This window comes from Anomaloglossus baeobatrachus, chromosome 4, assembly GCF_048569485.1.
Source record: "Anomaloglossus baeobatrachus isolate aAnoBae1 chromosome 4, aAnoBae1.hap1, whole genome shotgun sequence".
In the NCBI taxonomy this organism is placed as follows: Eukaryota; Metazoa; Chordata; class Amphibia; order Anura; family Aromobatidae; genus Anomaloglossus; species Anomaloglossus baeobatrachus.
Genome location: NC_134356.1, coordinates 446,898,728 through 446,914,955, shown reverse-complemented (window position 1 = coordinate 446,914,955; position 16,228 = coordinate 446,898,728). Strand labels below are relative to the sequence as shown.

At 48.4% G+C, this 16,228-nt stretch overlaps 1 protein-coding gene across 1 annotated transcript in view; it reads left to right on the top strand.

Annotated features, from left to right (window-relative positions):
- The window catches only part of SEMA7A (semaphorin 7A (JohnMiltonHagen blood group)), a 60,388-nt gene extending 50,669 nt beyond the window's left edge, over positions 1-9,719 (top strand). Inside the window, exons 13-14 of the mRNA XM_075345575.1 lie at positions 1,035-1,081; positions 4,191-9,719. Coding sequence (XP_075201690.1) covers positions 1,035-1,081; positions 4,191-4,495 — 352 coding nt within the window. The 3' untranslated portion in view covers positions 4,496-9,719. The remainder of the gene's footprint in view (positions 1-1,034; positions 1,082-4,190) is intronic.
- The last annotated feature ends 6,509 nt before the right edge of the window (positions 9,720-16,228 follow it).

Genomic DNA, 16,228 nt, shown 5'->3' with positions numbered 1-16,228 from the left:
GTGACGCACATCCGGTCGCTGTAGCGATGTTGTAGCGTGTGACTCCTAGGAGCGATTTTGGATCGTTGCAAAAACGTCCAAAATCGCTCCTCGTTGACATGGGGGTCCGCTGCCAGTTATCGCTGCTGTCGCTGAGGCGAAGTTGATCCTCGTCCCTGTGGCAGCACACATCGCTACGTGTGACGCCGCAGGAACGAGGATCATCTCCTTACCTGCCTCCGGCCACAATGCGGAAGGAAGGAGGTGGGCGGGATGTTACGTCATCTCCGCCCCTCCGCTTACATTGGGCGGCCGCTTCGTGACGTCACTGTTACGCCAAACGGACCGCCCCCTTAGAAAGGAGGCGGTTCGCCGGTCACAGCGTCATCGAAGGACAGGTAAGTATGTGTGACGGGGTGCGTGATTTTGTGCGCGACAGGCAGCGATATTCCCGTCGCGCATAAACGATGGGGGCGGGTGTCATGCTAGCGATATCGGGCCGGATATCGCAGCATGTAAAGCCATCCTTAGTCTAATTCTGTTCATTTTGAACTCCGAGTCCTTATATTCACTAATCAAGAAGGTCAAATTGGATATTTCTTTGTGTCCTGAAAAGAACTGTAGTGTGGGTAGAAAAAGCCTTAACTGAAGCATTCAGTCTCACTCAAGCACCGGGGCCTACATGTTACGGCTACTCCTGTGCCGCCTACAGCTATTTCCTATATTTGTGCTTCAAAAAAAACATTGAAATTCTGTGTGTTTTTGCTTATCTTTTTTTAGCATTACTCAGGAAGTTTCTATTTAACTTCTTCCCCTTAATGTGACCACGCTGATTCTTGTTTTAGCTGCAATTCTTTTGACAAGCATACGGACATTATTTTTTTGTAAATCAGAATAGTTATCCTGAAAACAACATATTTATAATAAATAAAGGGTCAGATGGAGATGGAAAGGCCGCTGTACGTGCCAGTGATGTTGTACTGCAAAAACGGACTTATCTTTGACTTGTCAATAATTATATACTTGCAACTAACATGTTCATTTCCTCTTACCAGCTCACTGGGGCAGCAGAATGTGAACGATACATGCGAGTCGCAGAATGGTGGGTACACATTATAGGACAGACAGAGAATATTCTAGAAAAAGGGAAACTTCCATTTACAATAACTGCCATTTTATACTGATGTTTTACATGTGATGCTCAGGCAGGGTGGATTACCACATTATATGGTTCAGGGGTGGACACTGACAGCTTGGACCCCCTGTGGAAGAAATTGTGCCCACCCTCCCCCCTTCCTCTATGGCGACGAATCTGCAGATTGAGATATATATATATATATATATATATATATATATATATATATATATATATATATATACTGTATATCTCAATCACTACATCCCCATATACTACACCTGTAATATGCTACATCACTGCACCCCCATGTACTACGCCTGCAAAATACCATATCACTACACCCCCATGTATTACACCTGTAATATACCACATAATACACCCCCATGTACTACACCTGTAATATACCTCATCACTACAGCCCCCATGTACTGCACCTGTAATATACTGCATCACTACACCCCCATGTACTACACCTGTGATATACTATATCACTACACCTGTAATATACTACATCACTACACCCCCATGTACTACATCTGTGATATACTATATCACTACACCCCCATGTACTGCCCTTGTAATATACTGTATCACTACACCCCCATGTACTACACCTGTGATATATTATATCACTACACTCCCATGTACTGCCCTTGTAATATACTGCATCACTACACCCCCCATATACTACACCTGTAATATACTACATCACTACACCTCCCCCATATGTGACGCCCTGGACCCCAGGGGTCACAGGCAATAACACCTACCACTTACACACAAACCCCCACCCCCTGTGAGGACACACACCAGTCACCCGAAAGGGAGACCTGATGCCTCCCTCAGGGCCAGTAGGGCACACCAGGTGGGCGGAGTCAGGCGGAAAGGCAAGCCCACCGAGGAGACTACTGGCCTGAGGCAGGAAATACAAACAGAAAGAGTTGAGAGTGTGACAGTGACAGGAAGCGAGAAGGAGAGAAACTGTCAGGGACCCGGTTTGGAGCCTGGGCCCCTTGGAAAACGTCAGGCAGGCAGACGGTGGTGGCCGCCTGCAGGAGTACCGGTACAGCAACCAGCGGAACCGTAGGGACCGGGCCAGGGTTGGAGCCCGACGGCCCTGAACTGGGGAGTCAACTGTGTACCGGAGCACCAGAAACCGGGTAATCAGACCCCGTCCTAGCTTAGAAGTCACTGAGTTTAGGCAAATCGACTGATTGCTGGCTGGACTTCACAGGTTCATCCACACCCAAAGTCCCGAAAGAAGGCAAAAGCCCACCGAGACCGGGTGAGTGCCACCGCCAAGGGCCAAACACCCGACGGGCCAGCGCCTGCGGGCAACTGAGGGCTCCTCCGGCAGCTCCACGCCGGGGAGCGGGCTACCACTGCTCTGGCAGGGGAGCCGAACAAACCACAACCAGAGGTGCACGGGAAAGGGGCCACCATCAACCTCACAGGGGACACGAGCAGCCGACTGCGGGACCCGACCATACCCGAACTTTGGTTTACCAGTGACTCTGAGTGTGAATTAATCGTGAGTACACCAGTGCCATCCGGGCACGACACTGCACCGCAGCACGGCACCCTGCACCCCGACAACAACACCAGCGCTTCAGTATCTCCAGTGCCCCCTCTCCCACCAGGCCCCGGGACACACCGCCCCTGCCCACGGAGGGGCTAACATCTAGACTGCAGCCGCAACATCAATCTTGGACGAGCCCACCCTTCACTCCAGCCGCAGCGGTGGTGCATCCCGTCACCACGACCCGTGGGTGGCGTCACAACCCGTAGGATGACAGCGCGGCCCTCCCCGGCTGCGCGCCTCGTCCCACCACCACCACCCCACTGCCTCTCCCCTTAACAGAGCGACGTGGCCCCCGGTCCGGAGGCGCTCATGCCACCGACAACCCGAGCCCGGACCTCGAGCGGCTCGGCCCGAGCAAGCGGAAGAATCGGCCGGGCCCCTCTCAGGGCGGTACACATATACTACACCTATAATATAATACATCATTACACCCCCAATATTAGTCACCACTCACCTCCCCCTCCTTATTGTCCACTCCTCAGTCTATTACAGAAAAAACAGGTGGGAAGGTACACTGGAGTACGCAATCATGCCAAGGGTGTGCCGAGTGCTTGTGCTCTGTCTGACCAGTCATTTTGTGAGAGAGGCCCCAGATGAAACCTTTTTGTTGTATTTTGTATTAAGCAAAGGTTAGCTAAAAGCTCAGTTAAGGTGTAAAGGCTGCTTTACACGGTACGACCGATTTCACAGTCGATCATACCCGCCCCCGTCCTTTTTGCATCACGGGCAAATCGCTGCCAAGTGTCGCACAAAGTCGGTAACCCCCGTCACACATACTTACCTCTCCTGGAGTGGGAGGGACGTTCGGCGTCACAGCGACATCACACAGCCGCCGGCCAATGGAAGCGGAGGGGCGGAGATGAGCGGGACGTAAACATCCCGCCCACCTCCTTCCTTCAGATAGCCGCCGGCGGCCGCGTGACGCAGGTGAGCTGCTGTTCATTGTTCCCGGGGTGTCACACGGAGCGGCGTGTGCTACCACGGAAACGATGAACAACTAAATTAAACGATATTATTATACTGCGTCGCTAGGAGGTGTCACACAGGCCGGCATCACCAGCGATGCCGGATGTGCGTCACAAAAACCGTGACCCCGACGATCTATCGCACGATAGATTGTCTGGTGTAAAGCAGCCTTAAGTCTTGCAACATTGGACTCTCAATGTAGAAAGACGTGTGTGAAGTTTTCTGCTCCTGCAAGCTACTTCTGAGCCAAAAACATATCAGCCTGAGCCCTGCTCATTCTGTCCCCCAAGTTAAGGGTATGACATGTACCAGAGGGTAGCTGTAGGAGACCCGCCAAGAAAATCTCACTAGTTCATTCCTCTGAGGAGCTGCATCTACGGGAGTGCATTTTTTTGTGTTTTTCCATAGTACAGTGTAACCTTAGAGATATGATAACATAAAAAGAGCATGTTGAATGTTTAGAACATTTTACTGAACTATAAATACTAAAAAACTGATCTGCGATTTTTTTATTTTTTTTAATAGAGTCATCAAAAGAGTATCAAAAGGAAGATAAGAATCCTCACAAGGTTTTTACATGTCTCACAGTCACAGTATCAATTCTTCCATCCTACAATGTGAAAGATGGCAATCTGGAAATATTCCAAAAGTGCAACAATGACACCTGTAATCTGATCATCAAGAATGTCACAAACCCCACAGAATATAAATGTACAGCTATTGAAATGGAGCCACAACATGCGGAAGTCAAAAATAGATTGAACACTGCTACAAAGATTCAGTGCATCTGGCTTTTGGTATTGACTATTCAATTAGTGATAATAATGTGACACTTTTATAGTTTTAGTTGCTTTGCTAATTATTCTGAGCATAATGTGTATCATTGCTGGTGGGCAATTTACTATTTAAAGCAATGTTCTTACATAATGTGTGACAACTAGTGATGAGCGAATACTAAATATTCAGGTTTGGATTATTCGTACCAAATACCTTGTACTATTCCAGTATTGGTCACAAATGACAAACCTAATGCAAGTCAATGGGGAAATTGAGCATTTTTCTTGAAGGTTTCCCAGAAAAAGGCTCTGGTTCCCCATTGATTTGCATAAGATTCGTCATTTGTGACAAATACTGGAATAGTACAAGATTCAAAGAAGTCGATCAAAATTTACATGTGCAGAAAAAAAAAAAAAACAAAAAAACAATTTATTCATTATTAGATGTGCAACCAAACAAGGAAACATACAAATAAATTCTCAATAGAAATACATTAGGTCATTTCTTATATTTAGTCCCATAGGAACCCTCGTTTCCATTTCAAAAATCCATTTTATCTCTTTTTCCTGCACATGTAAATTTTGTACTGATTGCTGACATCATGTCCTGTGCCATATGTTTTTAGTCTGGACTCATTGTGAGATGTGCTGAGACTGAGTAAGGACAACCCGTCCGAAACGCGTCCTCCTAGCATGGCATAATGGACTTTTTAATGGTTTTTCAATAAAGGACTTTTATTTTTAATCAAATGCATCGTGCTGGATCGACTTCTTTGAATCTTGGATACTAAGGGAGCGGGCTGACTCCAAATGGATCCCTGCATGGTGATATGGTTGGTCTCCTAAAACAAAGAGGTGAGCTGGACACACCCTTGTATATGCTCCGGAATAGTACAAGGTATTCGGTACGAATAATCCGAACCTGAATATTTAGTATTCGGTTATCACTAATAACAATATATTGAATAGGCTAAATACACATGAGTGTATAAATATGGTCAAATTTTCATTCAGAAAAAAACATGATGATTTTTTGACTCTCTGTCATCCACTTACACAACCGTACATGTGTCTTCTACATCTGTATGACATCTGTTTTTAAACATCAGCAATTAATACAATTTACAAGAACAAATACAGATTGCTATGTTAAGAACTGCAATTACGGTATATGTAAAAATCGGATGTGATACAGATGATCTGTATGGGATCTTTTTTTTTTTTTTTTGCAGACCCATAGACTTGAGTAAGGCTACTTTCACACATCCGGTTTTTGCTCTGCGGCACAATACGGCGCCCTGCAGAAAAACCGCAACCGTTTTTTTTGCCGCCGGTTGCGTTTTTTTTTGCATAGTGCCGTATTGTGCCGCATGGGCTCGTGTTCGGTCCGGTTTTTGCCGCATGCGGCAGATTTAGCCGATGCCGCGGTCGGATGGAACGTTCCCTGGCACGTTTTTTGCTCCGGCAAAAAAAACGCATCGCGCCGCATCCGGCCGCTGCGGCGCATTTTTCAATGCATGCCTATGGACGCCGGATGCGGCGCAATGTGGAAAAAAACGCATCCGGCCGCCGCATGCGGTTTCTTCCACTGCGCATGCTCAGTAGCGTGCCGCAACCGGAAAAAAACGGACGGGCCGCATGTAAAAATTTATGCAAAGGATGCGGTTTTTTCGCACTGCTCAAACCGGATGTGTGAAAGTAGCCTAAGCGGGTCTTTTCAGTAATACAAAAGAGACTACAGCATTCTGCATTCTATCGCACGAACATTTAGTCTGTGTGAATACATTATCATCTGAAAAGCCTTATTCAGGATAATTGATCCAAGTGTTGTCCATGTAACCACAAAAACAGGAATTAAGTTTTCCTCCACAAATTCAGAAAAATTTACAGCAAGAAAGCGCAACAATATATACCTGCCCAGGCCACAGAAACAAATGCACAAACAGGATGCGCAACACCCATTAATAATGATGGAGGCAACAGATGCAAAACACTGACGGAGCGACCACTCACACACTGCCAGTCCATGGAGGGGGTGATTGCTTAGTATTAAAATTGCACACAAAGGGCTTGTATAGGGCGCCGTTCACACATTTAGGCGCACAGTGTCTGGCTTACAGCCTACTGATGACGCCCATACTATTAGACTAGGTGGGCTGCCCAGCACTATATAAGTGCACCCCACAGGAACAGAGACCCTAGTTTACAGGGCCTAAACTAATGGGCCAGGCTGCATCCTATACAAAGATATAAAAGCAAAAAAATATATACCGTATATATTTATATTTATGAAGTATTAGTTGATATGTTGGCCAAAATATGAATGCTCGCAACCCAGCGTCAAGGGTCCTCATGCTTGCGGGTCCCTACACTAAATTTAAAAACTAAACCACAAAAAGAGGAATTTAATGTGACCTGGGCAGGTAAATATTGTTGCCCTTTCTTGCTGTGAATTTTTTGATGTCCATGTAACATCAGTTTTCTTCCATGGACAGCATTTAGATAAAATATACAGTCGTGTGAATTTACATGGATTATTTTCATGTGTAGGAATCATGTATGAAGAGTCATTGTGATAAAGCTAATGCTTATTCCACTGGAAATGTAGCGTACATTTTTAATATATGAAAGAACTACAGCTAATTTTACCTCCCTATCCTACAGCTAGAAATTGGGGTGTTTTTCATTTTTTAAAATATATGCCTTCGGTATGCACAAAGGGGCAGAGTAAGGGCTCGCTCACACTGGTGATGAGTCTCTCATGCAAAAGAATTGAATGCTATAGGCAAATGACACTTAGTTCAAACTCTCCTGAGAGTGTGAGCTGAGTGTTATCTACTGTGATCTGATTCTCTTACATCCGAGAATCGGAGCACAGGTGAGGAGAAGATGGAGAGATTAATTTCTCCATCTTCTCCATTGCCTGTCTCAGTCTATATTGGACTGCACTTGGATGTCACTGATGATTTGCACGCACCCATATACTTGTATGAGTGAGCACCATCCTATATACTCTGCCAATCGCAGCACTGGTCAGCACTACTCTATAGTATAACACTGGGCTGAGTGCTATTAGATAAAACATCGAATAGTACTCGGTGGTGTTATTTGCCAATGTGAGCGAGCCCTGAAAGTAACTTCTGCTATAGTTAATTCATCAGTAGGTTTTTATAATAACGCTGTTCATACATGACTCCTACAGCGTCCTAGGATTTTCAGCAAATTGGTGAATAAGATTTATATTTTGAAAAATGATAGAAATGTTTCTCCTTATCATAGTTCTCTATGGTGATGTCCTTGAAGCAGACAAATGTGTATCTAGAGCCACCAAATTCTGCAGTGCTGGGCAGAGAGTACTCAATCAATTCCCTGTCTCAGATTACTGTCTAGAGCACATAATATGGCCATTAAGGTAACAATACTGTAATAGGGGATGGAATATGTTTTATTTCATTTATCTATATAATCACATCACTATAAAATGAACAGTAAGGGACCTTTAATAGTTGCTACTGCTGAATTGACTTCTTGCACTTTATATCTTTGTTGTTGATCTGTCTTCTGACAAGTCAGTTAACTGTGATTTCTTATTAACTCATACAATTGTGTTCTATTTTGAAATGTTAAATGTAATATATATTTAATGTTTGATTCATAGATTCAGTTTTATATCTCGTTTGGTTCTTTTTAAGTACTGATTATTTGCTTCTAATTGTTACAATTGCACTAAGTTAAGCGGGCATTACGCGCTATGATATATCAAATGATATGTCGTTGAGGTCACGTCGTTAGTGACGCACATCCGGCCTCGTTTGACATATCATAGTGTGTAACACAAATGAGCGACTATGAACAAGCAAAAATACTCACCTTATCGTTGCTTGTTGACACGCCGCTCATTTTCAAAAAAATCGAACGTCCTTCTGTGCTCCGGTTGTTCATCATTCCCGAGGCAGCACACGTCGCTCTGTGAAGCCCCACAGGTGTTGTGTCGGTGCATTACCTTCAGGGACTCCACTCAGCTGGATCTTGTCACAGGTAGGAGATCTTCTTCTTGTCGTGACGCCACTCTCAGTATTGCGGCCAGTAGGGACCGCCACTGCAGGTTGAGGGTCGCCTGGGGCTGATGGTGTGTGCAGTTAGTTGGAATAGCCTCCTGAGAGTGAGGCAAGCCCCAGGGCCCGGTGTAGGTTTGTAGTACCACAAGTCGCAGAATGACTCACACAGGCAGAACTGTCTCTCAAGGGCTTTACTCACATTTGATGGCAGGGTGAGTAGCCCGGGCGTAGCTGGGATGAACCAGATGGGAACCAGGTATCCTTCAGGCTGACTTTATGAGGGTGACTACTGACTCGCCTTCCTTAGCCCTTGGTGGTTTGGGGTGACCCCGACTTTGAGTCCCTATGGGGGTCACCCAGGGAAGATGCTGCAGCCTCTCTCCCCCTTTTGTTTGCCGTTTGCTTGTTCCCCGGACCAGGCCACTCCAGCTGCTTGCCTCCTGTGACCTATGGGCCCTCACTGCGGTTACGTGGCTGCGGCTTTTGTGGTGTTGTGGTGTGGGCTTTGAGAGCCCCACACCGGCAGGTTTAGCAGAAGAAAGCTGGATCTATCTTCGCTTCGGGATCTGCCGCCCGGTTGGGCCTGGTGCTCTCTAGCAGTCTCCTTACTTCCCACTCCGTGCCCTCTCTTTAGCTGAAGATGGATTTCGGGTAGCACTCCTAGTTGACCGTTCTCCCCCGTCAGTAGCCACTGCGCGGGCGCTGTTAGACAGCAACAGCCCCACAGGTCTGCTCCTCACTGAGCCCTATGGAGTTCTGCTCTAACTGACTCACTGCTCCTCCTCTCCTGTTCTTGCCTACGCCACCTAGCAACCAGACTCTCCACCACACCCCTTGAGAGGAGATGGAGGCTTTTGGCCCCCTCCACTATTCCAGTGAAGGTCAAGGCTTTTCCCCCTCCTGGGATCCCCAGGGGTCCTCTCATGGGTACATGTGTGAGACCTGATCACTATGCGCCTGTGTTCCACACCCCGGTCAGCCTTCTGGATTACCTGTATTGTACTGTCCCCAGCAAGGGTGCAGTACTCAGTGGTGCCTGACCAGGTCAGGGGCGCCACATTCCCCCTTAGTTATCACCAGCACGTCCTCGGGCTGCAAGACAACATTTTAAAATGCATAAAACATTAAAACATGTAAAACATTTTTAAAAGCACCAGGTACCATACATCACCACCCTCCACCCACAAGTCCGTTAACCCACCCAAAACCCTTTCACGTTGGCCGCGACTTCAGCCACTTCTGGCAGGATGTAGAGGCGGCTTTCATGGGCTGGTGGTTTCAGGGTATACCTGGCCTGGTGGATCCGCGCCTTCAGCCTCTTCTGGCAGGATGCAGAGGCGGCCTCCACAGTTGGTGCTGACCAGGTACCCTCTTTGTGGTGGTGAGCCAAGGCCCCATAAACAGGCGTGCTCTCTGGTTGCAGGTGAGCCAAGGCCCTATATACGGACGGGCTCCTCCTGGTTGCAGACGAGCCAAGCCCCTAAACAGGCTGACTCTGGTGGCGGTGGTGCCCTCTGGTGTAACTATTTACACTGCGAGAGTTTGTGGCTATAGCCAGTTCATAGCCTTAAGGTTTATGGTTTTCTCACAATAGTTTTTGTGGGCACATGCTTAAACGTTGCAAAACAAAACTTTTCAAAACTTTAACTTCTGTACTTCTTTCTTTACTTTACTTTACTTTACTCTACTCCTCTTTACCAGGGCTTGAGCCTGTATGGCGGTGGCACCTGCTGCTTTCCTGCTCTTTATCGTCGTCTGTGGTCGTTTCATCTGTAGGTTCCTTATCTTTTCTTTCTTGATCTTCATCTGTGTCTTTATCTCTGTCTTTTCTTTCTTGTAGCATGGGGTGGCTGTAAGGTTGGCTGGTGCATAGTGCTACGTCAAGCGCGTACAGTCCTCTTTCGCCTTCATGCATAGTGAATTGTACTGAATCCCCCATCTTTAGGTTTCTGCCAGGGTGTCCTCTAGGCAGATGAGCGCTCACATCTCTTCTGTTGACAAATATCCCTTCTTTGATACCAGGGGCTACAATAAAGCCGTATCCGCTTTTCAAGTTAAAGTCCTCCACAACTCCTCTGCAAAGGGGTCCTCTGACCTGGGCTTTGGACCTTCTCAGTAACCTTTTCTCCTGTAGGTCTCTGGCTGTGACTTCTCTCTGCTCTGGAGACTGTGGTGCAGGGGACAGCGGTGTTCTGTTGCGACGCCTTGTCTTGCGGGCTGGGTTTTGCCGGGCTGGTACTTCAATGCCTGCAGGGCCCCAGGTGAGGTTTCTGGGCTGATCTTCGTCAGCAGACGGTGTCAAGTCCTCCTCATCCCAACGTGAATAGGGTAACATCTCCGGCTCTGAGTATTGCTCCACTGCCGGTGGCTCCGGAGTCAGCTCCTCAGCTTCCTGGCCTCCTCTCCCCCTTAGTTCTTCGCTGCACTCTGGTTGTGGCAGCGCTGGGGATGAGTGGTCCTCAGCTGGTCTGGGCGGTGGACTCTCTGGCGCGGCTGCAGGGGTTGCCTGAATCTCCTTGGGGGTATGCGGAGGGAGCAGATACCGATCCACCATCTCTTGTGGGAACTGGGCCTCTAGGTCAGCCTTCAGCTTCCAGTATTCGGGGTCCTCTCCTATCAGGGTCTTCCTAGCAGGGACCTCTTTGGACTGGGGAGCGGTGTCTGCTCTGGCCTTGCAGGCCGGGGTAAATGATGAGGTAATCTCTTCTTGGCGGGCCGCGCCTGGCATGGCGGCGGCCTGGTCTTGGCGGGCCGCGCCCTGGATGGCGGCGGCCTGGTCTTGGCGGGCCGCGCCCTGGATGGCGGCGGCCTGGTCTTGGCGGGCCGCGCCCTGTATGGCAGCGGCCTGGTCTTGGCGGGCCGCGCCCGGCATGGCGGCGGCCTGGATCAGTGTCGCTGTTGCAGGGGGCTCTGTGCAGGCTGGGCTGGACGTCGCTGCAGCAGTCTGGGCTTGGCGGGCCGCGCCTGGCGTGGCTGCAGCCTGGTTCAGCACCTCACTTGCGGCGCGGACGAGCGTTGCTGCGGCGGTGGGGTCTCGGCGGGCCGGGCCTAGCAGGGCGGCGGCCTGGGTCAGCGTTACGCCTGCGGCGCGGATGAGGGTCGCGGTGGCAGCCGGTTCTTTGCGGGCCGGACTGGGCGTTGCTGCAGGGACCGGGTCTTGGTGGGCCGAGCAGGGCATCGCTGCGGCCGCTGGGGCTTGGAAGGCCGCACCTGGCGTGGCTGCGGCCTGCTTCAGCGTCGCCGCACCGGACGCCTCTTCGGGGACCGCGGGCGTGGCAGCAGGGGTCGGGGCACTTGCGCTGGCCGGGGCATCACTCGACTCACCCACCGGTGGCAGCATCGGGGTCTGCGTCATCGCCGTCCTGTCTGGCACTCGGCGCGCGGCTCTCCTTTCATAGGCCCGAACCGCGGCAGCCATCTCCAGCAGTTCCATTCGTTCTTCTCTAATCTGCTCCACAACCCGGTTCTCCAGTCGGTCGCAGAACTGGGCCAGCTCCCGATACCACCAGGCAGCGGAGCCCGGTTCTGGATTTCTGCGGTCAGACGCCATTTCTTCTGCGCCCTCTTCTGCACGACTCTCCAGCTGTGGACTCGCCGTTGCCTCTGATAGCAAGCTGCTCAATTTCTGCTCTGCCTCTTTCAGCAGCTCCTCTCCCAGCAGCAGGCTTGTGGCTCTCTTTCTGTCCCGACGTCTCTGAACGCTTCCGCTCTCATAGCTGGCAAGGTCCGAACTCTGCAGGGGATCTCTGGGTAGCCACACCTCTTCGTGGGCGGTAACTTCTCCCAGCGCGGGCTGCTGTTGTTTTTCAGCGCGCTTTTCATGGTGGCAATATGGCGGCGCTTCCAATTTTCCAAGCGGACCGCCCAGGCACATGGTCACCTGTCTGAACAGGTCTAGTCCTTATCCTGTTCGTGACGCCAGATGTGAAGCCCCACAGGTGTTGTGTCGGTGCATTACCTTCAGGGACTCCACTCAGCTGGATCTTGTCACAGGTAGGAGATCTTCTTCTTGTCGTGACGCCACTCTCAGTATTGCGGCCAGTAGGGACCGCCACTGCAGGTTGAGGGTCGCCTGGGGCTGATGGTGTGTGCAGTTAGTTGGAATAGCCTCCTGAGAGTGAGGCAAGCCCCAGGGCCCGGTGTAGGTTTGTAGTACCACAAGTCGCAGAATGACTCACACAGGCAGAACTGTCTCTCAAGGGCTTTACTCACATTTGATGGCAGGGTGAGTAGCCCGGGCGTAGCTGGGATGAACCAGATGGGAACCAGGTATCCTTCAGGCTGACTTTATGAGGGTGACTACTGACTCGCCTTCCTTAGCCCTTGGTGGTTTGGGGTGACCCCGACTTTGAGTCCCTATGGGGGTCACCCAGGGAAGATGCTGCAGCCTCTCTCCCCCTTTTGTTTGCCGTTTGCTTGTTCCCCGGACCAGGCCACTCCAGCTGCTTGCCTCCTGTGACCTATGGGCCCTCACTGCGGTTACGTGGCTGCGGCTTTTGTGGTGTTGTGGTGTGGGCTTTGAGAGCCCCACACCGGCAGGTTTAGCAGAAGAAAGCTGGATCTATCTTCGCTTCGGGATCTGCCGCCCGGTTGGGCCTGGTGCTCTCTAGCAGTCTCCTTACTTCCCACTCCGTGCCCTCTCTTTAGCTGAAGATGGATTTCGGGTAGCACTCCTAGTTGACCGTTCTCCCCCGTCAGTAGCCACTGCGCGGGCGCTGTTAGACAGCAACAGCCCCACAGGTCTGCTCCTCACTGAGCCCTATGGAGTTCTGCTCTAACTGACTCACTGCTCCTCCTCTCCTGTTCTTGCCTACGCCACCTAGCAACCAGACTCTCCACCACACCCCTTGAGAGGAGATGGAGGCTTTTGGCCCCCTCCACTATTCCAGTGAAGGTCAAGGCTTTTCCCCCTCCTGGGATCCCCAGGGGTCCTCTCATGGGTACATGTGTGAGACCTGATCACTATGCGCCTGTGTTCCACACCCCGGTCAGCCTTCTGGATTACCTGTATTGTACTGTCCCCAGCATGGGTGCAGTACTCAGTGGTGCCTGACCAGGTCAGGGGCGCCACAGCTCCATGTGACACCCCGGGAACGATGAACTACAGCTTACCTGCGGCCGCCGGCAATGAAGAAGGAGGGAGGTGGGCGGGATGTTTACGTCCCGCTCATCTCCGCCCCTCCGCTTCTATTGGCCGGCCGCTGTGTAACGTCGCTGTGACGCCGAACATCCCTCCCCCTTCAGGAAGTGGATGTTCGCCGCCCACTGACTTTGTGCGACACGGGCAACAAATTGCCCGTGCCGCACAAACGATGGGGGCTGGTGCGATCGCACGAGATATCCACGCGTGTAAAGCAGCCTTTAGTATACCTCTCAGCCCACAGCAAATTAAATGACCTGTCGAAATACATACTTAGCCTAACATGATTGTTTGGTGTTGATATCTTGCCTTATCTAGACTTACAACAGGCGATAGAGCAGACATGAACTTGTCATTTCCACTTATAATAATGAGATGACTCTGGTATCTCTGTTCCAGTCTACACAGCAAACTTAAAAATGAGCAGCAGAAAATAGGATTTGTTACTTAAGTGCTATAGTGGCCAGACTTAAAACAGATTAAAAAAATGTTTATAATAAAAACCAGATGAACTCCATCACAATCAATGAGTATATTTTTTAATAAGTCACTATTTTTTAATAGTTCACTAACTACAGTATGAAGCTAATTAGGAGCTAATCCTGGTTGATAAGCAGAAGATGCCAGCTGTTTAACATAGCTGGCATCTGCATGTAACTGTAGCGACTGGGGTTTGCTCCAATTGCTGCAGTTTAAGCATTTAACAAAGACATTTAGATGACACCAATTCTGGCTGCTGAAAGGAGTTCTTCAGGCTTGTGACAAGAATTGCGACAGTATGTGGTGAGCAAGCTGTCACAATTCCTGGTTCTAGTCACCTTTGAGGAGACCGCATATATGTGATTTGCATACTTGAGGTTACATGACGACTAGACTTGTTCACCTTCTCTCAATAGACATAAATTTAAGAAAGCCAAATGATACTATTTGGGATGTGGCCACAAGTATGCAGACACGTGGTGATGTGACTATTGGCTAGTATGAGGAATACAACGAAATTGTGACAGTGTGTAGACCGCATGCTGTCACGATTCTGCAGTGTGCAGTCACATAGAGTGATTGCAGACTATTGTACCAAGCCCATACAATATCTTTATTGTCATCTTAGTCATCCTGTTAAGCTCAGCCATATTCAGGATTTCACGGGAAAACCATCATTTCATTACTGCAATACTGCGGCTTTGCAATCAATAGTATAAGCAACTGATTGCATGTTGTCATATGGAGACTAAAAATAAAGTAAAAAAAGTTCTAAAAAACATTTCAAGTATAAAAAGTATATAAGAATTCAAGTCACTCCACTCTTCTGCCTTGAAATGGAAAAAAATAAAAAAAGTTATGGCACTCAGAAAAAGATCACAAAAAAATACTTTACAAGTTTCAGCATTTTTTTTTAAACCACTAAAATGTTTAAAACCACCTATACTTTTTATAACACTGTAATCATACTGATCTGGAGAATCATATTTCTAGGCAATTTTTATTATCAGGAAAAATACCGTAAAAATAAAGCTCAAAAACTAGGGAAAGGGAATAAAAAGCGCTGCGTTCCTCATTCATTAGATTTTTATCAGCAAACCGAGGTTTTTATGGAACTTGTAATGTCCAAAAAATACTATTAACTTGCAGATATGGGGTTAATCTGCAGATTAGTAGCATTGTAAGGCTATGTGCACACAGTGCGTTTTTCGCGGCGTTTTTGCGCGTTTTTCGGGTGCGTTTTTGGCCTTAAAACTGCAGGACTTTGCTTCCCCAGCAAAGTCTATGAGTTTTCATTTTTGCTGTCCGCACACATCTGTTTTTTTACCTGCGTTTTTGAGTTAAAAAAAAAAAATGAACATGTCAGTTCTTTCCTGCGTTTTTCTGCGTTTTCCCCTCATGCAATGCATTGGAAAAAAGCAAGAAAACCCAGAGATCAAAAACGCAGCAAAACGCAGCCAAAAACGCACCAAATCGCGGCAAAAACGCACAAAAACGGAGTGTCAAAAAGACGCAGTGTGCGAACCTAGCCTAAAGCTGAAAGCCTAGCTACTGAGAGGAAATCAACTTCATTTCTCCCTGCAGCCTCCAGGTTTCAGCCGCAGAGGCGCAGCTTCAGTCAATGCTCAGTATACGGTGTGCGGCGGCTGTAAACACGCCCCAGCACATTGACTGACAGCCATCTCTGCAGCATATTATTGCTGAGCCGACTCAGTCAATGTGCCAGGGTGTGCTTACAGCTGTGCTGACACGCCTCCTTGATTGAAAACCGGCGACTGTAGGGAGAAATAAAGTTAATTTCCATTACAGAGCTATTAACCTGCAGATTAACCCTATATTTGCATGCTTATAGGGTTTGGGGACATGCCAGGTTGCCTTTAACAAAACTAATGATATATGTAAAATTATTTAATCTACAAAAGATAGGCTGCTGATAAAATGAATTATAACTATGATCTGACTGAATAAGACATCTGCTAGAATTAAGCAACTTTGTTTCAGTATTTTTGTGCTTTTTTTTAACTTTTCCAAGCTCAATGCTGATTTCCCTTTGAAGAAGACAGTGGTTTATCTCTATCATGTTACTTTATCGTGTAATCTGTGTATCCG